The sequence below is a fragment of the Clavelina lepadiformis genome, chromosome 4, assembly GCF_947623445.1.
Source record: "Clavelina lepadiformis chromosome 4, kaClaLepa1.1, whole genome shotgun sequence".
Taxonomy (NCBI): domain Eukaryota; kingdom Metazoa; phylum Chordata; class Ascidiacea; order Aplousobranchia; family Clavelinidae; genus Clavelina; species Clavelina lepadiformis.
In genome coordinates, this window is record NC_135243.1 from 18,813,404 (window position 1) to 18,836,764 (window position 23,361).

General features: G+C 35.1%; 3 protein-coding genes across 3 annotated transcripts; 1 reads left to right on the plus strand and 2 right to left on the minus strand.

Annotated features, from left to right (window-relative positions):
• Nucleotides 1-742: 742 nt before the first annotated feature.
• On the plus strand, nt 743-3,348 carry LOC143452412 (uncharacterized). Its single transcript, XM_076953373.1, has 2 exons — nt 743-1,556; nt 2,602-3,348. Exons 1-2 carry the CDS (start codon nt 900-902, stop codon nt 2,962-2,964), a joined length of 1,020 nt encoding a protein of 339 aa, XP_076809488.1. The 5' UTR covers nt 743-899; the 3' UTR covers nt 2,965-3,348.
• A 1,912-nt stretch (nt 3,349-5,260) lies between these two features.
• LOC143452209 (vacuolar protein sorting-associated protein 26B-like) lies at nt 5,261-11,290 on the minus strand. The gene is made up of 7 exons (XM_076953080.1): nt 11,079-11,290; nt 10,181-10,335; nt 9,674-9,830; nt 9,184-9,348; nt 7,361-7,536; nt 6,458-6,600; nt 5,261-6,372 (listed from the first exon to the last, which is right to left on the minus strand). Exons 1-7 carry the CDS (start codon nt 11,141-11,143, stop codon nt 6,286-6,288), a joined length of 948 nt encoding a protein of 315 aa, XP_076809195.1. The 5' UTR covers nt 11,144-11,290; the 3' UTR covers nt 5,261-6,285.
• A 5,615-nt stretch (nt 11,291-16,905) lies between these two features.
• On the minus strand, nt 16,906-22,286 carry LOC143453015 (pancreatic secretory granule membrane major glycoprotein GP2-like). The gene is made up of 8 exons (XM_076954166.1): nt 22,097-22,286; nt 21,829-21,942; nt 19,631-19,842; nt 19,283-19,440; nt 18,177-18,434; nt 17,830-17,989; nt 17,369-17,600; nt 16,906-17,189 (listed from the first exon to the last, which is right to left on the minus strand). Exons 1-8 carry the CDS (start codon nt 22,173-22,175, stop codon nt 16,906-16,908), a joined length of 1,497 nt encoding a protein of 498 aa, XP_076810281.1. The 5' UTR covers nt 22,176-22,286.
• Nucleotides 22,287-23,361: the final 1,075 nt, after the last annotated feature.

Sequence of the window (23,361 nt, forward strand, 5' to 3'; positions counted from 1 at the left end):
TAGCCGGCAAGCAAAAATATTTAGGCTATAAGCCCGGCGACTTCCAGGCGCTTAAAAGCGGTTTCATCTTTGTAGCAAGAATGCAACTTTGCACCAAGATTTCTATTCGGTTGATTTTATTCACGCTTGACTGGCTACGCAAATGGCATTTTCTCATGAAGACTGCCTTGAACTTTTCTGAGAAGTTGTAACCAAACATACTTAAGGCAGACATGTCTCTAATCGTCACTGCAACGTTTTTACGCCGTATAGCGTTCAAATGGCTGCAGCCAATATCTTACAACGGAAATGCTTTGGCATATTTCACTCGTTTTCTACACACGCACATTTTATACTCTTGCGATAATGACTGTTGCGAAATCTTGCGAACTAATTTTGAGGTCAATTTTTGAAAAGTTGATTTACAGAGTAAACAAAGATAAGCATCGGGCATGCGATTTAGTACTGCACAATTTCCTCGTGTAAGCCCCCGAAGCAACAACGATTTCGCGAAATACTCGCTATTAGTTTCATCAGCAGCATGGGTCTAAGTCTGAGCAAGTGTTTAGTTAGACAAATGTTTCAAGTAGGCAAGGCTAGGCAATTTTCATTTTCAGTAGTGACTTAATAAAGAAAATATGTTAACTAATTGTGAATTTGCAAATCAATTTTATAAAATATGCATGACTACATTGTCTTAAAAATAAACAACACTGATGACAAGTTTTCTCGTCTTCATAGATTAGCTAGGCTACTGTAGAAGTCAAGTAAGCCTTATAAAACTGAACAGCTGCTGGTAAAATTAAATTTGGACTTACTGTAAATAAAGGAACGTAGATCAGTAAGAGTAATTGCTAAGAAATTTTGTCCTGCAATTAAACGTTGGATGTTGTTTGAAAAGGAATTAATACAGAGTCGACATGGAACACGAAACTGTCACCAGCATCAACTCAAACTTCCCAGTACATTCGATTTACTACACGAATAATAGTTACAATACAGCGTCAAGTAAGAATGGCAGCCAGGTCTGGTCGACACAGGGTATACCCGAAAAGTCGTCTATCAGCAAGCGATCGGAATTTGCCATGGCCGGGCTATTATCATGTTTTAGCCTTTATCTGGTCGGCGTAACTGTCTGGTACAACGTCAAGCATTTTCAGAAAAAACTAAAGCGAACAAATGTAATGTGTTTGGTGTCAACCTTGCTACTGCTTTTCGAAAGTTGTTGGTTCCAGCTGGAAATACAGATGAAGGATGCTCAAGATTCATTTTGCACTGTTTATTCCGTAACCAACGTTTTCATTTCCACAATCAACAAAACTATAATCTATGTCATTTTTTGGATGAGGCAGAGCTCTTTCTACAGAACTCGGGCACTGAGCTCTATCGGCCCCAAGAAATTTGCCATCCTTAACAAAAGCTTGATAGCAGCAATCATTGTTTTTGCTATGACACAAATAACTGTTTTAAGTTGCATTCCATTGTATGGAACCGATAACGGATGCAAGTACGGGAAGCCAACAGGATTTCTTAAGATATTTTCCGTGGCTGTGTTTACTATCATAACCCTTTTTCAGGTAAGGTTAAAATCAGAATTATTTCTACAGAATTTCTTTTAGGTATAGTTTGTCAGTTATCTATCAATTATATGGTCATATTTGGTTGTAACAAACAAATGAAACAAGATTATTTTTAATAACATTTATGTTCAAAAAAACGTTGAAGAACCTGTTTTGCAAATGTAGCCTATACCAACATTTTCAGAGATATTGTAACGTAAAGTAATAATTTTTCCCTGACAATTGATGATCTGCATTAGAGACACTTGAAAATTAGTTTCAGCGTCCCCCCGTTCTATGCAAAATCATTTTAAGCTTTCAAAAGATTTCTTGTAAAAGGTAGTATTATTCTGACCAATTATAAGAATTACTAATAAAACGCATTATTTATAAAATTAAATAATGATTAGAATAAAAGTTTTTTGCAAGTAACAATTTTAATAATTAACAAAGTGCATGTGATTCTGGAAAATTAATTCGCGCAACATAAGCCTATTTAATTATTTATAGTTTTGCTTAAAAATATAGCGTTCTTTCAATAAACATACGCGTATATAGGGTATACAACATATCGACGTTTTAAAGCATTTATAATAATTACTAAAAGAGATATAATAAGAATTTCCAAGAAATTCTAATGTACACTTTCTTCAGAAAACGTATAAACGCCTCTGAAAGTAATAATTTTGAACTACAAACACAAAGTTATAGTCAAATATACTTTTTTATCTTGAATCATTTATCTTAGATGGTATGTTCCTATAGCTATATTAGATAACTTTAATTAAGTTGCAATTTGCAAAGAAAAGTTACACTTTATCCAAACATTCCGGATCAGGCAACACGATATTCAAACTACAGTATCGGGTTCCGATAAAGTTCATGTACAAATAAACACCGACATATTTTGAGGAACTGCTTGTCGTGGCTTTGGCCGGTTGGCGTGGAACAAAAAAAAATGTCGACATTTTCAGCTTGCGCAAACCTTTTATAACTTATTCAACAAACTAACTCGAATTCAGGCAACCATATATCAAATAAATTTTCTGATACCATTTTTCAGATATTTCTACTAATTCCCATTCTATACCCGATTGTGAAACACTTAAAGGCAGCCGGAAAACTACAATCAAATTCCAGATTGGGGTCCGTCATGATACGTCTCTGCGTCTGTACAGCTATTTGTGTGATTACCGACATTATTTTCGTAGGCGTAATAGCCCAACAACACGACAATTTAATGCCGTTTAGTTTTATTCCAATCTGTTATTCCTTTAACATGTTTATTAACGTCGTGTGTATGATCGTCTCCTTCGCTGATTACAAAATTCGTTTCTTTCCTTTCCTTAAATCCAAGGTTACTCCAACTCCTGGGCAAAGCCAGCAAATGTGCGTTTATAAGATCCACGCCACATCTGCTGTTTAAGCCTGGAAGTTGTTTTCAGCGTAGTAGTAAAGACAAACAAGGAGGGTTGCTAAACGAGTTTTATTCCTATTACAGAAAAATAGCACTGTTTATATGGTTGTTTATAAAAGTTTGTTTTTGAAATTAATATGTAAGAAATCTTCTTACTCTCAAACGTACTTTATTCGAAATCGTGTGCTCTGCATGGTTAATTAGTCTTTCAAAGTCACATAATTTTCAGCCTATATGTATACTGTATATATAGCCAAGGTAAGTATATCCATCAGTTGCAAGAGTTTTGCTTGTATTGCGTGCTTTTTAGCGTTAACGGAACCTGCTGATATTCGAACACGATTGATAGTTTATGATAGTTTATTTATCCAGAGTTAAAATTTATTTACAGTGCCGAAGATAGTCTCCATTTGTGGTTCATGTACTAGTGTGGCACATAACAAAATAAACAGTGGATGCTTCCTTAATAAAATGTTTCACCCACTTTATCGTTTAGCGGGGGGGTATTTAAAGAGTATAGTTTTAAGGAAAATACCGTTAAGTGCCGTTGCCAAATGCCAATTTAAGCTAAGTTCTTTGAACCGTCCTTCTTAGCATAGTCTACCAATTCAAAATTTGCATAATACCTGTATCTCATCTTATGCCCGTGAATCTGTTGACTAATTTCAGTGTTAGATTGGCTTGAACTGATGCCAGGGCCAAAAATGGACATTTGACAGGCTGGTTATACTGTTAGTTTTGTTGAACGTCAAAGCTGATCGAACATAGTTTAAAAGGATTGGCCTGCTAGAAAAGTATTATTTGGAGTGACAAATGATCTGCTAAAAAACAAACGCTAATCGCTATTATTTTGCACCTGGAATATCTACCTTAATAATAACGCCGAAATAAAAGCTTCAATTAAAGGTCTTTAATAATTTGTAGAGATCAGTTTCAAACTATTCCCAGTCAAGAAAGCTCTCTCAGCCGATATTGTTGTGGCGCTGAGAAACATAAAATGTACATTAAATAATTATTCTTGTTACAGCTTACCGTGTACTTTTATATAAAAAACGTAGGCCTACATTGAAAGCACAATAAGAGTTAGGAAAAAGCGTAATTTGTACAAAACAAGAACTTTGAAATGGTATTTACATTAAATATCTTTGCATGGTTATGATAGCAATAAAGTTGTCATATTAATGGATATGTCGTGCATTGCAGCCAGGTTTACGCGTCAATGGACGTCTAAAGAGAACGGCAGCTGTCCCCAAAAATTTTAATGAATTCCCGTCGGCACTTACGTCAGTTTTGTGACTAAAAACTACATGGAAAATGAAATGGTGGTTTCCATCGACACGTTTTGAATAAAAATAACAAAGAATCGTACTTTGGAAATAAAAATTTGTGCTGCGAACGTGAAAAATTTATTAAAGATTTATCGCCACGCAAAAAGTTGGCTGTTTAGCTGTCAACACTTTTAACTCCAATTGGTCAGCAATTGCGAAGAGCTCTGGTAGCATTTGTGATCTACGCGCCATTTCTGAGTTTAGCATTTTTTACCTTATTTCTTACTTCTACTTTTCGGACAATGATCGGCATTAAATTTTGCGGTAACTCGTTTGCTTACTCCCACCTAAAATACTTCTCAAAAATTGTAAAAAATCCAAATGTATATCAGTCAGGTGAACAAAACATTCTTATTTCTCAAACTACAAAACCAATGTTGCTGAGGTATATTCAGTACCTGAAAGATTGGGTATGCTTATTGCTGTCGAAATGCACAGCTACAATTCTGATTGTGCTGATTTTTCGTTTCCAAAACCTATCGGTCTATGCTTTCTGAGCACTGCACTTTTCCGAACGCAAACATCAGCTTCGCATCTGACAGCCGGCCTACGCCTTATTAAACCATCAAGGCAATCTATCTTGTTACGCCAGGGCTCTAGCATACAAATCATGGCGTCATATCAACTTCTTTCGGCAAGTTCAGGAGTATAGAACTACGCCTGAAAAGTGGACGAGGAAACGCAATTGTAGGTCTACTAAAAAGTAGTGAGCTCATAATTTCAAAAAGCTGTGCGGGCAGAGCATGATTGAAAAGAAAAGGGATGAACTGTTCAAGACATACGAGCATGGAGCTCCTAGACTGATAGGTTATAACTTATAAGCTATTGCCTGTCAGAAGCTGGGTAATGGACTAACCGTACAATCATTCACTAGTTTTTATTTCTGCAAAGGTAGCCTCATTAACCTATCTCTTCCAAATCTTTAGAATCGGCCCTAACTACTACCATAGTCACGGGAAAAAACGGATCAGCGTTAGTTGTGATGTACACAAAAGAACAATAATCATGTATTGGATAATCAACAACACTAATCGTCTTTCAAACGAAACAGTATAGTAACTTTACTTTTTATATTCATGCACAACTATACGTTCACAGACGTATGTCATTCTACCTAGCGCGAAAGTTACTGGCAGCAAAGTAAAAAACGTGAAGTGTTTTTTTCTGCCAAAACTCAGTTTCAAAACAAAAGCGAAACGCAACAGATATGGCGCAGGTATAGTGATAGCGTAATGAGTTGGTGTCATAAGATACTTGACAGTTGAAAGTGTCGAGAACACGTTTCGATGTGTCGAAGCACATAAATACGACAGAAAGGAATGAAAATAAAGTATTTATCCCAGGGAGCGCTTCACCTTCATTTCACTTTTGGCAACATGCAACCAAAACATGTCAAGTTATTTCGGACGAGAAAATAATTGGTATTTTAGAGTCAGTAATCACTGGTGTTATCACAAAAATTTAAAATATACACTATTCAGGAAAGATTGCTACTTATTTTAAAACTTGAAGTACAGTCCTAACAGCATTTAGTGCGCTATCAGGCATAGCATACCTATAGAAAACGAAAGAAATCATCAACATAAAACTTTGCTGCCATCTTGTGCCAAATGAAAACGACGAAGTTGGTTTAACACAAAGTTGGAATTACTCATGATACGACAATGAATAGAAAGACTCGGCCCAGCAAACTTGAACTTAAATTATTGCAATAAAGACTTGAATAACACAAATAGTGAACAAGAATAACTTAGAATAAAGTGAGTTTTGTGATGGGACATTGAGCCATTTAAAACGCTTATTAAAGAGTTGCTTTAATATGGCTAATGGCAATGATTGTGATTTGAGTTTAAGAGTGATCATGGTTGGTATCAGAACGAAGGATTAATCGGATACAAACTAGTGATCGGCGGTGATCTAGTCGCCGAATGACCGCCGAAATATTTGATAAATCCCCATATGACATACGACGGGAGTGAAATAGCACTGATAGCCTGGATATCTATGCCCCGAACCTCTGAGTGGATTCTTCTATTCCTTTCGCAGCAGAACGTCTTGGTACGTCACCCTTTCGCCACAATATAATTTCCTGTAAACATAAAAGAAATCGATATAATTACCTGTGCGAAAACAAGCTTGTTCATTTTTAAAAGTAGATAAACTTGTTAACAAACTTGTTGCTTAAAATATCTCCTGTCTTCTTCGTCGATGAGCACAAGGTTTAAAAAATATCGAACGGAAAACTTCTTGTTGACATCTCTCATCGATGGCGTCAGCTCATAACCAGCAAGAAACAGACGAATTGGAATCGATTCGCCTGCGTTGAATAATAAACAAGAAAGACAATTAATTACAAAAAGTTTAACCTGGTCGATTTTTTAATGCCACTTGCGATGCAGTGAATACTGCTCATTGCTGACGAAAACGAAATTGGAAACCGTATACCAGGGGTGTCCAACCCGTGGTCCGCGCGGTATTTGTCGAAATGACTTATATTATCAACCAAATGGCCTACCTAATTTATGGCGAACTTACATTCCGAGAAATTGGCATTTATTGTTTGTTTACTAATTTCTGACAGCCATATAGAAAACTCGCTTCGCATTGCTACATCGTCCATCTCACCGAATATTGCCAAACTTGTTAGAGAAAAACAGTGCCAAACTTCACATTGAAATGTCGACGTGTAGTAAAAACTTTTTTGAAATTACTATAATTTGGTATGTTTATTGTTTTTATAATTGTAAAAGAGGATAATACGTATTTCTGCGATTAGAATTTTGGTGTGTTGGTTTTAATTAGAAATTAGCAGTAAACACTCAAGTGGACCGCGCAATCATTCGTAAATCGCATGTGGCCTTTTGGCCAAAAAGGTTGGACACCCCTGCCGTATACTAACAGGTTTTGTAAATTTATGAATAGAGTTAAAACAGCAGATTAACGTCCAGACTAAATGACTTATTAAAGGACAAAGGTCTTATTAAAAATTTATAACAATTAACTATCTATGCTGTATTGGGAAATGGATATGGAAATACCCAACAGGTTTCGTTCCTTTATATATATCTAAATCCAACCTTTAACTGGGGCACCATCCATGATCTCAAACTTGGCAATTGTGTCATCTTCATGATACATATTTGGTCCATTTCCAGTTGACTCTCGTTTAATGATGTGTACCTCCATGTGTTTGATTTTCACTCGGACCAGGAGGAAATAAATCTTGCCTATGATTGCATCTTTTAAATGATACCTACAGAATAGACGTGTTATGTGATTGGGAAGCAGCTTATTCAGTCATAACTTAACAAAGTGCTGAGCTAATTAAATTAGAAAAACGTGAGAACACACAATTTGAATAAAACTGTACATTTTAAAACTTAAAAACATTTTAGCAGTTTTGCAAAGAGAATGACCAAATAGGGTTCAATTGAAGTTAAATTAAGGTTAGGTTTAACTTGCTGTGTTATAACACAAAAGTTATGGTAAACAAGAAACTGCAAAAAAAACCTTCAAACGCACAATTTGTTTCCGTAGAAAAAGTGACAATGTTTTTGAAAACATTACAAAAGCTTTGTGCATTTACAGCAATTATGTTAGAAGCAAAGTACCAGAAGAATAAACTACAGTAGAAGCTTGATTTCGCTTAATACAAAACTTCGGAATAACAAAAAGCAATATCACTGATCCCAAAAACTATTTAATTAATCTCACTAACTTCAAATTACTCAAAAGTTTGAATAGTTTAAAGTGATTTAATTCGTGCCCGGTGCTTAGCACCATATAAAATTAATCTACCCCTTTCAATTCTAGTTAATCAGCTTCCATTGCACTAGTTCAGTGTTTCTCAACCTTTTTAGCCCACGGACTATTTTCCCATTAGCATAAGTATTCGCGGACTCAGGTAATAGGAACAAAAATAAGTTAGTTCAACACTAAACAGTAAGATAAAAAAAGCAGAAGTCATTTGTATATTGGGCACATATGCACTATAAATCTTGTTCTTGAAGTTAAACTTGTTTCACAAGTTTGTCGAAATCAAGAATTATGGTCGTCAATGCACATCTGATATCATCTTCCGGTTGAAGTTGGTTCCGGTACTTGGTTTTAACCATAGCCAATGTTGAAAATCCAGCTTCACACAAGTATGTAGTCGGAACAGGCAAAAGAGCTATTATTGTTTGTTTGCAGAGGTCAGAAAGATTAGGTTCCTTCGACAGAACATTCGCCCAAAACTGAGTCAGAAAAACAATTTTGAACTTGTCTCTCCACATCTGTCAACTTTTTTAAAACCCTTTTTACTTCCCATAATAGACGGAGCGCCATCAGCGCAAACAGACACACAGTCAGACCACTCAAGCTTATGTTCTTTAAAGAACGAATTCACTTTCTTAAATATTTGTTCTCCAGTGGTATTTTTGGCAAGTGCACGGTAAAGCAAAAACTGCTCCTCATAGCCATTTGTGTCAACATATCGCACAAACACCATGAGCTGTGCATCATTTCCGATATCGGGAAAGAAACAAAAAAGGGGCTGACTCCTTTTAAAAAAGAGAAAAAAGAAGGTCATTCGCGCGACAGGAGTTGGAAGGAGAAGGGAACAAAAGAATTAAGGATTTGGATTGCCACCAGCGTAACAAGAGAAATAAACAAGGCTCTTTGTCAGACTATTCTAAATTATCCAACACACCAAGGTATCTCTTGCGACCCCTACTTTTTGAGGCGAAAAGCCGTCGCGAAAATTATGACCTATGCCTAATTATATACGGTAATTAATGGGCTTGCGGACTCACAAAAACCTTACGCGGACTCCAATGAGTCCGCGGACTCGGGGTTGAGAAACACTGCACTAGTTAAAAGCAAAGTGTTAACTGTTACTGTTATCAAATTAATGGCCTACTTTTGCTTGTTGTATTCAAATTCTATATGGAGACAATCCTCAATGCCAACTTCCATCTTAATGCTGCTGTGGTTCTCAGGATATGTGCTGAGCGTATGTACAACGAACTCAAGTTCCTCAGTTAAGTCAGTTAGTCTTCTTCCAACTGTTACTTTAAGAAAGTATCTGCGAACCAAAATGCTGTGTATGAAGAAGTGCGTACTAATGAAAGATTTTAACAGAGATACACAAATGCACTCGAATCATATTCCACATTCAATGTGACAGAAAACTCCTCGCATGCATTTCACCCACTTTTGATGTGAAATCAATTCTTTAAAAGTCTGAGTAATTAAATTTTGTATTATACATTTATTTTAACATATGTATAAGATATGTTAAAGCAAAATTTAAATTATACTAACCTTACTCAGGACATTTTTTTATAAAGACTGGTACGGCTTTTTATAAAGCTTAACAATTTCTAAAATATTAATGAGCAACAACCAACCTCAGTCGTACATTACTGCCGAAGTAGGACTCGTACGGCTTTTCAACATGAGGAAATTCAAAGGAGAAAACTTTGCTCTGCATCAAGGACCCAGGACTGGCAAGTTGTTTAGTTAAGGTGGTGAAATCATGCACATTTGTTCGATCATATAAGATTTCTATAACAAACGTATAACAAAGAGGAAAGCTGGAAGCAGGATTACGAACAAAGTGTCAAAAAAATCACCAATTTCAGCTGCAATTTATCTTAGTTTTAAACTAAAATCACAAATTAGCCACAACTGCGTAGTTGAAACTATTATTAGTTATTGCATGGTTTGGATTAAGGGAAATATGTTTAAAACATTTTAGAAAACTATTGCAGATATAACTACGAAGTTATACTTCAGTGAAATTAGTTGTTGTCAATGCCAAAGATCTCTCATGTTTCTCAGTAAGATCTTGTAATAAGTTGTGGAAGTTGTAAAAATTTCACAACAAACAAAATACACTGTTATTTTATGTTCACCTATTTGTCCTATCAGTTCCACTTTGATTCCTTTGTGGTCCAGTTTTGCACCAGATTTAAGGTTGACGCTCACTGCTCCAGAAACTGTCTCTCCATCGTAATAAATACACATTTCAGAGCTCTTGCTGTCTGACACTTTATGACGAACCTTTTTTCTAAAAAAGTGGGACACAAAGGTTGTCATTCTTTGCTGATCCTAATGTTATTCCCTTTTGTCAGTTATACACAATTTGTATTAATATATGTCTCTTTCTATATCAATGGTACTGGTACTGCAAATATACATACACAGATACACCATATATACACATGATATAACACCTAAATTATAAATATCAATATTGTGAAGTTTACCGACTCATTCCTGCAATCTTAAGCTTAGCAAAACAACACATCAAAAACATAATAAGAAAACAAATATGAGCTTCTGTAAAGTAGGAAAATATTTCAACATTCCTTGATCTTGGCAGAAAACATATGATGGTAGACCTTGAAAAATCTATCTAATTCAAGAAAAGTTAATATTAAGCTAAATTAAATGACTAATCAAACTGACTTATATTATTATGTTGGCATGTATGTTAAGCTTTGTTTAATAATAAAATAATATAATTATAAAATAATAGGCTATATTAATGATAATAACACTAACTTACACTTGTTAACATAAAAACACTAATAGAAATTCGTGAGAGCATAAGTATTAAATATACCGATATACTAATATACTAATTTTATAACAATGCTGTATGTCACAAAGAACATAGACCACTGTAAACTGAGTAAGCACTAGTACTTTTATAAAAATATTAACTTTTCTTCTTAACAAGCTAGTAGCTACGAGAAAATGTACCAGATGTTAAAATTGCAATAATACTTCAAACAAAAAATGCCATACCTTTTGTCTGATCCATCTAGCAGTATTTCCACAGACTCTATCGCTCCGTATCCAAAAAAGTTCATCTTTGCCTTCTAATGAAATGAATATAATTCTGAAATGGCCAACACTTTATCTAAACTAAAACATGGTGTTTCACATTCCACATAAACTTATATACGACCCGAAACCTAAACTAGAAAAGGCTTTTATTTTACTTTCAACTATGTGACAGTTTAACTCAACCTGTAATGTGTATATAAATGGGTAGAGCTTTTTTATCACCCATTGGAATGTGAAAGAGCAAATCTCTACTTCTAAATTGTGGAAAAAAGTTTCATCAAGCTTGCCAGCCTATAGGTGCAAAACCACTTGAGCATAATTATTTTCTCTTTTGAACTCTCAAGGATGGTAAGAACGCTTTACCATATAAATGATGCATTTTACTAAGCTTCCAAAAATAAATACATATATAAAAAAGGTTTTTTTTCAACTCAACCATTTGTATAGTACTTGTACGGGGTGCTAACTACGAGATCTAGGCAGCAACTCAAACCTTTTTTGTGTGGTCCGCTCCTGCCTTTTTCTTGGATAAGAAAACACTGTGAACGATACATATAGCACGGAATCAAGAAAAAAACCCAACATTTTTTGATTGTTTTGAGATTAAAATTATGAAATGAAACAACTTTTGTAAAAATGATAGTAACTAATTACAGTTTAAAAAAAATTTTTGCATTCCAATGAACAAATGCGATTACTTTTGAAAATGTGCCGAAAAGAAAACACTAGTTTGCTAAAAAGAGCAGCACCATATGATAATTTCTTGTGACCATTATCACATATTTAGGTAGTTAGGCGTCTTTAGTTTCTCAGGTGTATCATACAAACTTTCCATACAGGCATGATGTAAATCTGGACTGCAGAGTATGGCAGTTTTCGCTGAGAATTTGGTGGGTGCAGAAGCAAAATACTGGTGTACAAGGAAGCATCCGGTGTGCATTCCAACAAATGGCCAAAACCTGTCTGGCATTTGCAGTAGGCAAGGTGTGGCCTTCTACAATAGAAAATGATGAAAAAAATAGTACATTCTCTTTAGAGAGATCGCTTTTCTCCCGGTGTGCAATACCGTTTCGGTAAAAAAGTCTCGGGTGCGCTCCTGCCATATACTCTGCAGTCTGGACGTAAATCATGTCTCCTGCCTAACCCAAACAAGGTCAACCGGCCGGCCTTGGGTTGCACATTATAGAATAGGCCAATAAGCATTGATCCCTAAAAGATTTGAATTTGACTTATACACATTTTCCAAATCCCCGGCGCCATTTTGCACAGAAGCAAGTCATGCAACCCATAGGCAATATGCCTACTTAAAGATAAGCAGTTAGGTTAGTAAAAATTGTTATGCAAAAAGTCGATTAAAGCCATTCAGCGTGTAACAGAAGTCAACTTTAGATTAGAAGGAAGATTTAGGTTAGGTTTAAGCCCAACTGGGAAGTACATAAATTTTCAAAAAGAACTCATGCATGCAAAAACGCAAACTTTAGCATGATGGTGTACACTGAAACTTCAGTTTTTCTTTGTTTATTATAATTTGGCACAAAAACAGAAAAGTTTGGTGTACAAGTTGATGATGAATCTTCTGTGTGCAGCTGCCACACTTTCCACTTACTGACTATGGGGTTTAGGTTACTACGCTGTAACATTTAAGTTCTACATGTTAGTAAGAACCATGAAAAATCGCTTTAAATGGGCCAATTTTCCGACGTTTTTATAATGAAACCAACTACTTATTCTGTCATTTCTTTATCAATTTTCATTTCAAAACGCAAAATCAAGCCCTAGCCTACACATTGATATTGGTGGAAATGAATTTAAACGCATAATGTCAATTCAAAAACTTTCATCTTAAAAGGTATGACATGTTAAACTATAAGTATGATTTTGTTACAGAAGGCAAAAATAAACTGCTGCAGTAGTATTCTTGGTGTGGGAAAAACTCCTTGCAATAGAAAGTATAAGCCGCTGTTTCAGTGATAATGTATTTAACTATGTATGTATTCATCATGATAATAAAGTTTTCAACAATGTACAAGTTATTCAATGTATGTATGTATTCAAATTGATAATGTATAAAACGAATGTCAATAAAATGAAAACAATTCTGATTACATTTGTACTGAAATTCCCACCTATAGTGGTTGTGTACCACGTCCATATCCACCATTTATTAATTGAATAAAATGAAATGTGCCTTGTAATTAGCGTTGAATTGAATTTAAAAATTAGTCAACAAATACTACTAATAATCATTGGAAATGACTAATAGCTAGCCTTGAATTGCAGCCAATAATTAGTCAACAAAACAAACTAATGAAAACGGGACAATTTAGCACTGTTTTTAGACTAATTATTATCCTCTTGTTGACTAACTGTTAGAATTTATTTTTTACAGTGTATTCATCGTGATAATAATGTTTTCAATAACGTACAAGTAATTCAATGTATGTATGAAATTCAAATTAATAATGTATAAAACGAATGTCAATAAAATGAAAACAATTCTGCTTACATTTGTACTGAAATTCCTACCTATAGTGGTTGTGTACCACGTCCATATCCACCATTTATTAATTGAAGAAAATGAAATGTGCTGAGTAATTAGCGTTGAATTGAATTAAAAATTAGTGGCAGCATATAGCCTAGCTAAGCCTTAGTCCTGTAACTCCTGTTAGCCTATGTAGTGTAAGGTAAAGTACCTTAATTTCCTTGTGTCACCAAACTCTTCTTGGCTAAATTACTTATTTTGTTTATAAAACCGTTTCCCATTGCTTTAACATTCATATTATTGTTAACTAGGCCTAATCAAATTAATTTCAGTATAGCGCTTGTTGATTATATGATTTTGATTAGCCTGTACGACATTTATTAACATATCTCTAGTCCAATCCAACTAACCCAGTAAGCCAAGAATACTTCAAAACTAGATTTACTTCACAATAAAAAGTACACGCTTGCATGGTAGGAGTATTAATAGACATCACATGAAACATCTATTTTATAACATCATCATTGGTCGAAACATGATCGAAACATATCAAAGTGAAACCGATTAACCGAATGACTGTGAATGTACAAAATGCACACCTTCTTCATATCGATTTTTGTGCACTATATTAGCTTTTATAAGTATTTATACAAAATAAAAAATACTTTTCAACACTTTACTGAAGTTGTGTCTCTTTCGAGTACAAACTAAAACAAAGTTTGAAACAAATTAGTCTACTATACGACGCAATACAGAAAGCAATAATAAAAATAATGAAATTCTAACTGAAAACGAGGTAGCGTGGGTGGGTGAAGTAGGCAAGTCTTTTGCAGTAGCATTTTATTTATATTTCACGTATTATTTATTTCTAGTTGTCAATAGCCTTAACCCTATCCTAACCAGGCTCGCGAGTTTACAAAAAAACTAGGTGTGGCCGACCCCGCACACGCATTTTCAATCGTTAATTACAAGAAAACTATACGTCGTAAACTGATCGGATTTTGACAGGTTAGTAGAAAAATCATCTGGCTTCCTGTATACATCATAATTGTAAAACTAAAGAAAGTGAATTTTGTGTAAATTAAGTATTTCTAAAAGTGACACATTTCTAGAAATTCTTCTTGTTACGCCGCGTCCCCGCTGTGCGGAAAACCAGCTGACCGCGAGAAGAGAACGAAAGAGAATAGTTAGTCGAGTTATTGGTGCGTAAATGAGTAATACGCTTCAATGCGAAGAGCAGAGCAAAGCAGAGGAAAATTATGAAAATATCGCAATATCTTAAAAATTACAAAATCCAACTTTATCAAACAAACATGGACAGATAGCTGAACATTTTTTAGGAAAAGTCACCAAATTTCAAGTTTCTACAGCAAACAATGCAACTGTACGCCACGTTTTGCTATGACAGTGTGCGGGAGAAGCCAAGCCTAGTTAGAATAGGGTTAATATAAGTGCTTAATTCTTAGTGTGTTGCTGTTCCCCTTGAGTCCTTACAGGTACAACTCCATTGGGCGTGCAAACCCCCCCGCCAAAACTTTCGTTTGCAGCCCTCAGCAATCTCTCCTCCAACTCTGCTAAGCACAATCACGGAGGAGTGCTGTCACATGGGGTTCTACAGCGAGCATACTTTATTGGGACGCGCGTAATAACATCATCAACTAGATAATACCATACCTAGAACAAGATCAAAACTGTCTGATATATATGATCAACTGAAAAGGTATAACTACGCCAGTATAACAACAGCAGAGTAATACATTGCACTGATTACTACCATATTCTTTGTAACAATTTCATCACTATCGTGTTACCATCGCCAGAGGTGTATCCTCATGTTTACAATTCCAACACATGATTTAAAGCATTAATTTTATAAATTCAAAAAGGAAGTAGGCTATGTCCTACACATCCCATATGATCCCATATTATTCATGTGGAATATGATCTTATTCAGGCGAAATATGATCTTATTCAGGCGAAATTTGATAGTATTCAGACGTAATATGATATTGATCAGTCCAAATATGATCATATTCCGATGCTGATTTAAAGCATAGGTTGATAGTATTATATGTTTCATCATATTATGCTTTTGATATTGATATTATCTTGATAGTTTAGTGTTGGTGATAACAAACTACTGTTGATACAATGAAAGCGTTGTAATTATTGCTGTATGGATGCTTTTCAACGGTTTGACGTTTTCACATGTTGTAACAAATACGGTGTTCTTACTCGTTTCGAGTTGATATCATTCAGCTGTTGTTCTTGTCAGGTCGTTTTTGTTATTATTCTTGCGTTGGTGCAATTCAATTGATGCTATTAATATGGGCGTCCTTTTTTCGAAATGCCACAGGGGCGAGATAACGTGTAATTGTTAAAATTATCCCTTATTCCTACGACATTCTGGTACAGATCTGATGATATCATAATGTTACTAGTGTTCTATATCAACACTGCTCGAATCCTCGACACAACATACCATGCTTGCTGCGATTGTTTTGAGATGTGTAACGATAACATTTGCTGGATATTACTGCACGATGAGTGACCATTGGAGTACACCGGTGGAGACTACTGTCTCGTTTCGGGTCAGAACAAGAGATGGTGATTTCGAAGAATCTGAAAAAAATCTCTTTTGGATGCACTTGCGTTAGGGAAAGGCAGTAAATGCCGTATTTGAGCTAATAGCTTACTCTTTTTTTCAAGAATTTTAATTTAAAGTGCACAATTTAAATTTTTACAGTGGATTTATTAGCCTATACTCTTCCTTTCGCTGAAAATCTTGTACCTACATGTTATAGCAAGTTATACAGATTTTTGACAAATGTTAAACAACTGTTTTTTATTTTGATTAAGCATAATTTTTAACTGTAAGTTACTTAGGTGTTAATTATTGTACTTCCAGATAGCTTGAAATAAAAAAGTAACTTGCACGTTTTGAATTCATCACTAAGCATGCAAGCATAGCCTATGCTGTCTTACTTGAAATTGGAATATCCGTGCGTTACGCTAGATTGAGTTTGTTTGAGGGATTTACAATAACTGTTTTAAGTTATTCTTTCTTCAATCCATTAATCAAAATGGAATAGACTAATTACTGATCTCTAGCTGCGCATTTTACACTCTATGTTCTCTAAAAACATGTTATTTATCAATAGGCCTATAGAATCAGATCCTCAGTGTTGCTCATCACACACTTTTTATTGTTGGTAAACAATGCAATCCTCAATATATACTTAGCATATAAGACTGCAAGACTGAGAATGTGACTGCAAGAGGTAAATACGCTTTCTAAAAACGTCACATACGCGCGAGATAAACGTGACCACTAGATGGGTTATTGCGCTGAAACTCTTGTAAATGGCACCTTGTCGAAGTTACGCAAGTTTCTTCGGACACAGTTGTAACAGAATGACAAGATGAAAGGTTATGGTGTCTCTTGGTTAATGAGTTTTGACTGAACCATTCTGGAAAGTGTTCTGGATGTTGACGATAAACCATTGCTGTTATTATGACGATGATGATGATCACTCCAATAGACACCAGTACACCCAAAACAATATACTCAGTTTTGATACCTTCTGCTAAAACAAAATATGGATTATTGTTTGGAACTGTATTAATAATGCATCAAGCTTAATAGTTTGAAAGCCGAATTAAACTACATTAGACATGGTTATAAGCACCAGAAGCGTGGTCTCTTTGTCTAACTTATAATAAACCGAACCAAGTAAAAAAGAAACTAAACTACATAAAAACTCGCCTTTTCTTCTGCTATTAATTTCCTGTTTAAGTTTGTTCTGCGAAATCTTTCGAAATGTTTCGTTTTCCTTGATCGTAAATGTATCTGGAAACATTGGTAAGGTTTCTTTGTCGGTTAAAAAAAATGGCCCGATTGTAAGCCGAACATCGGAGGAGATTGTTTCATTCTTAGTAGAACGACGTTCACGGTTTTCAAAGTCGGAAACATTTTGCAAACATGCTGGTCTGCAGAGCTGCAAAGAAGTATGTGTGCTGTTGAAGGCTAATTAATAAAAGTACCTGTTTTACACACTCTAGATGCCCGAAGAGTACATCATCACTTTCACACTATGTCTCGTTCCATTCTATGATTGTTAAAGGCCATAACCGTACTTACGTTACAGGAAAGTAATTCAAACGCAGTTAAAACTTTAACCCTAAATTATCACCGTTCAACAAAGCATTGAAACACACAAAACATACTTCGTCAAATCTAGTTACATTGCATATACTGACTATGCAATGCAAATAGACTGGGTCGTCAGGGTTGTGGGTCCACAAAAACAACTGAAAAGAGAACCGGGCGCGGTTGCTACTTCCACTCTCCTCGATGGTGACCGAAGGATCGAATTCGTTCGCGCAGCTATACGTAAATATAAGATATCTGTCACAAAATTCCATATGTATATTTCCAATAAAACATAAGTGGTCTAAGGATGCTAAAAGGAATTGTAAAAGTCTCCAAAGGAAACCCAATAATACATTTATATGCGTAAGGTATTGTAACATCTAACCAGCTGCAGTTTTTACAGTTGACAGTAAAGCCTTACCCGTCATTTAAAAGGGAATGTGTAAAAAGCGGATTTTCCTGTGTCGGATTTGCTCCATTACTTGCCCTGCAAGACTGCAAGCTTACGACAAGATCAACGTGTGAGGAACTTATCAAAGAGATTTTAGCGTACACACGTTGCCCCGAAACTAGTAGGCTGTTTTGGGGCTGAAGCACCGACTGATCGTCGAATTGGGGCTTTGCATATAATTTCATGTCCAAGGTAAATTTTCCATAACCCACCTCAACTTCTGGACGGCTGAAAAGCATGAATAAGTAAAATTACCACAAGTATAACAAGGCCATAAATAAGAAAGATCTAAATGTTTTCTTGTATTTCATGAAAGTTTTATAAACGTTTTACAAACAGTGTCGTGAAAAAAGATCATATTGGTCATGTAAAGGTCAAATTATAATCGACTAATCGCATTTGGGTGAGTTTAATTCCTCAAATGTTTTGCTTCATAACATATTTCACGTTTGGGGCAAATATAAATTTGAGCAGCGAAATTCTGACCATCGCTATTGTGCAATGACTCACGTAGTTATCGTCAACTGTTAACACAATGGCGCTTTCACAACTAACGGCCGCAAATTAAATTACCGACGTCATATCGCGATTCCATCAACCAATATCTCAAACCATAGCAGATTACTACAAACTTGTTACTGGGTATGGAATCATAGCTTCATGTTTGTGCACAACAACTGATGATTAATGACCTTTCCATGTATACGGTGTTCAGAAAAGGTTTATTGTGATAAACTGCTTTATACTGTTGAAATGGAGTTCGCTAACCAACGTGGTCTTAACAACCTCATAAAATAATAAACTACAACAACGTATTTTGTTCGCGGCAGTAAAACAATTTCCTTCCAAAGGGTGTCAGGCACAAAATCGCCCGAAAGCATTAAAACGAATCATCAGAAACTGACAAGACAAACAAAAAGACGTGCATAACCCAAACAAATTTCTGACGGAGCATGGGAAAACCTGCAAAGCGTCACTGTTTGTTTTAAGGTTAAAACATTTATAGACAATGACGTTTCTCGCTCTAGGCAGGAACATATTACTTTTGCAATCAAGCTTGCAATAAGAAGCCTTACTTTTCTACCCCAGTAATGCCATCTTCGAATGATATGTTGTATTTAGATGGATACACGCAAGTCCAGTCGAGTAGTACAGTAAGCTCTCTGTTGCCCATTGACGTGTTTCGCGTCGTGTCTAAGTACAAGCGGTTGTGGTAAACGTAGTTAGCGTCTTCCTGAATAAAACATTAAAACATACGATAGCGAGTACGCACACGTTTCTATCGATCTAAAATTGTTTCTAAACTGTACACAGTCAGCTTCACAGTGACTGCGCTGATATTTGCATCTATATATGAAATCCAAAGTATTTACATGGAGGATTATTCAAGTAATTGAATTTTATTGTATGTCATAAAAGCAAACCGATTGCATCGTAGTCCCACAGCCCACAAAAGGTTGCTTCAGGGTAACGACGAGGTTGTCTCCTTTGTCCTCAGAGATGCAGTCTGTCTGGGTGAAACCTCCGTGCCCAAGGTAGACAAAATTACGATCGACAAATTCCACTTCTTGAATTATCAAAGATTTCATCACGGTAAGGATAATGTTCTTTCCCAAGCAATCTACGTCTGGCAGTCCTACAAAAAATTGTCGTTACAGATTTTTGGTATTTTTATTTCTTTTTTCTGAAAACTCATACATTAGCGAAAGGTAGCCAATAGATATCAATATATTTTCAAAAGACATGAAGGTCACATGTTTGGTCTCCTAAACCTCATCGATTTCCCAGTAAATCGTATATAAAAGTTTATTAGTTAACTTGTTAAAAAGATCTGTTTTTACCGTAGTTTCAACATTACAAGTACTATATATATGAAATTCTTTAGGCTTAATTAACTTGGTCACGATACTACATTGAAATCGCAGTACAACATTGCCTTGATTAAAGCTTGTGTTTTTGTTTTGCTACGTCAAATCGCGGTAACATTCCCTGTGATAAATAAATACATGTGTACACAAGCTGCGTGATAGGATTAGCTCTAGTATAGGTAACTTGTGATTGTGGACAATATAAAAGTTTGTTTTTCGTGGAAAACTAACCGGTGGCGCCAAGAAGGATTATATCAAACAGTTGCATGCTACGCTTCTTATGAATTCTTTGTACTTTGTGATTGTAATCGTCCGCTGGTGTTAGGAAACGTAAATTAACCGTTGAAGAGCTACATCCGCCGGTTTATCAACTTTTAAAGCATGATGCTGTGAAATGCTTAAGTACAAAGTATCTTAATTATACGCTTTAAAAATAATTTCCCTTGCCAAAGAGTTGATGAAGAAACATTTTTATTTCTGGCGCGGTGCTTTGTATAGCCTATAATCGGGTTTTAATGTCCACGTTACAGCGACCAGCAGCAAAAGTATTTTCTTTATACATTCGTAATCCATAATTAGCCTGGAGGCAATAAATATTTTTGATAAAGAGTTTGAAACCTGAATGTGTTTTAATCTTTGACCATTGATCGCATTCTTAACCAGATTGGGTCACTCTTGTACAATTTCATGTCACTGTTTAATTGTTGTAACATTTTCTACACAAATTTATAAGAAGAATTGTACGTTCAGCGGATCGAAGTTCTAAAAAAGCCTTTGTGGTTAATTTATAATTAACGGGATATGTTTTATAAACAAAAATGGTTTATTGCCAACATTTTATTTTATGAAGATTACAATAGATATTTCAATTAATAGCTGTGCAGTTCTACCTTACATCGATGAATACACGAGTACATGAGCCTATATAGGCTAACAACTCTGACGTAGTCTACGTAGGATAAATTTACCATATGCCATGGTATCGTTCATTTGTAATAGTTCTAGTCTATACGTTAATTAAACAACTTTCAAACTAAAGAAAGAATTTCTATAAGAACTAAAGTATACATGAACCTTAAAGTTACTTCCACTTTACGGCTGATTTTGTAGTTATTAAACAATATATCTTTTTAACAGATTGATGTATATAAGTGGCAAAGCGAGTTTTATATACAGGTTTACTTTATACGGCTAAATATACAAAAGAATGTAAAAAACCGCTGGCTCTGAAACCATTTACGACGTAAGGCAAGACAGCCTTTGTGTAATTCCATTCAAAAATAAAATACTCCTGTTTCATGCTTTCTAGGCAGAAGCATAAAAGTTCTTATATACTGTAGATGCATCGTTGTTGACAATATGTTTACTCTCAATCTATACGGAATTGTGACATGCGTTATATTCCCGAATAAGTTTCTAAAATAATGAACCCTTCGCGAGCAATTAACTTTTGTTCAAGCACCACAAGTTGTCATCATAACAACTGACAATTAATTTCTAGCGTTCCAAAAGTACAAATTTTAACAATTTATTGCTTAATTACCTTTAAAACGGCGAAGTCTCGTTCACGTGTTTATAATTTGTGTTAAACGAAAGTTTAATAATGTCTATTATATGGTGTAGACTTTATAAACCACCAATACTTTTGCTTATTGAAATTTTTTAATTCAAATTTACACTGGTTATCACAGATCGAAAATATTATTACATTTATGTTAACAATAGCATGCAATTTGGCATATTGTCAGCTTAACTGTAATTGCAGGTTGGTCCTTGATAACCATCTACGCAAAGACACTCAAATCCTGGCCGAAACAAGGGTTTTTCCACACAGGTCCCGTTGTTTTTGCACAGATCCGGCGAACACACTAAATGCAAGCAACAAAAGTGAACAAATATACTTCTAGTACGGATGTTGTTTTCACAGTGCTCGACAACTTGGAGTGCACCAGATACAAATACCGTAATTTCTTACACGTTTCAGTGTATGTTAGTCACGTGCAAGATTTTAATATTATATACCTGTGTCCTGTGCTAGCGAGGTTTCGAATAGAGCCAGAAGCATTAAAAACTTGACAGAAATAAAGCGTGGGGCGAGCATTGTGTTTTGTGTTGAATACAGCTTATTCCTTATCCTATAGCATCTTATACAGTTGTACGACAAACACACCCTACATGAAAGAAAACAACAGAATAAACGTCGATTAAACGGTTATGTCGGCCTATCACAAACAAAGTAAAATTGTTGCTTTTTGATAAAAACTTTTCCTTTCATACGTAATGTGATTTTTAGAAATTTGCCCACTCAATTATTTGCATTTTTAAGATCAGTGTGCATATCTCCGTGACGTATGTAGAATACTCTTTGGACGACGTAACGCTTTTCGTCTCCAGGCAAATGCATGGTGACGACATATGATCGTGTTTGTTTCGCTAACTTGTCTCTAATCCGACAAAGAAAACCCGACAAGTGGTATAAACGTTAAAAATAAACAACAAATCTCATAAAAAAAACTATATCTGGCCCAAACATGAAGGTATCTAAAGATAACTTATCGATTTTCAAAATTGACAGACTTTCTCTTTAGATGTGCTCATTTATGGGCACACTATTACTTATCTATGACTTTACATAAATTGGTCGATTAGTACCTAACAAGTTGGTAATTAAATGTCACTTAGGTCTTAGGACATTTGTAAATTGTAGCCAAAAACATAAGAAGCTATAGAAGGTTACTTTGGAATATAAGATATATTTCTATCTGTGTTTTTGCTTTCTGTTCGGCTTGTTTTCGAATATTAATCGACTTGAGTTGACTCGAGTCGCTTGTACTAAAAGACTTGACTTGAGTCTTAAAAGGTAAATGACTTGACTTGAATTACGAATCGAGTTCGATGACTTGGTTACAACTCTACCTATAAGATGAAAACTTATATTCTAACATTTCTAAGTTTACTCGTCGTTTTTACGTTTTATGTAAAATACGTTCGATTACTTCACAATTTTAAGTCGTATTTTAATCACTCTTTAATTCGATGTTTTAACCTTTCCACAATAAATCTCACATTAAGGTAAATACTTCCCTGTTTTAATCACAAATTAAGCAAGTGTGGCGGCCTATATACATATACATATACAGTGCATAAAGTAAGTTTTAAGTTCAAACTATATAGCATAATGATGGATTTCTATTACTCAAAATAATAAAATACACTAATTAATTAATAATTTACCCAGACATTTTCTAACCAGCGCCTTGTTGTTAATAGCCTACTGCATGTTACCC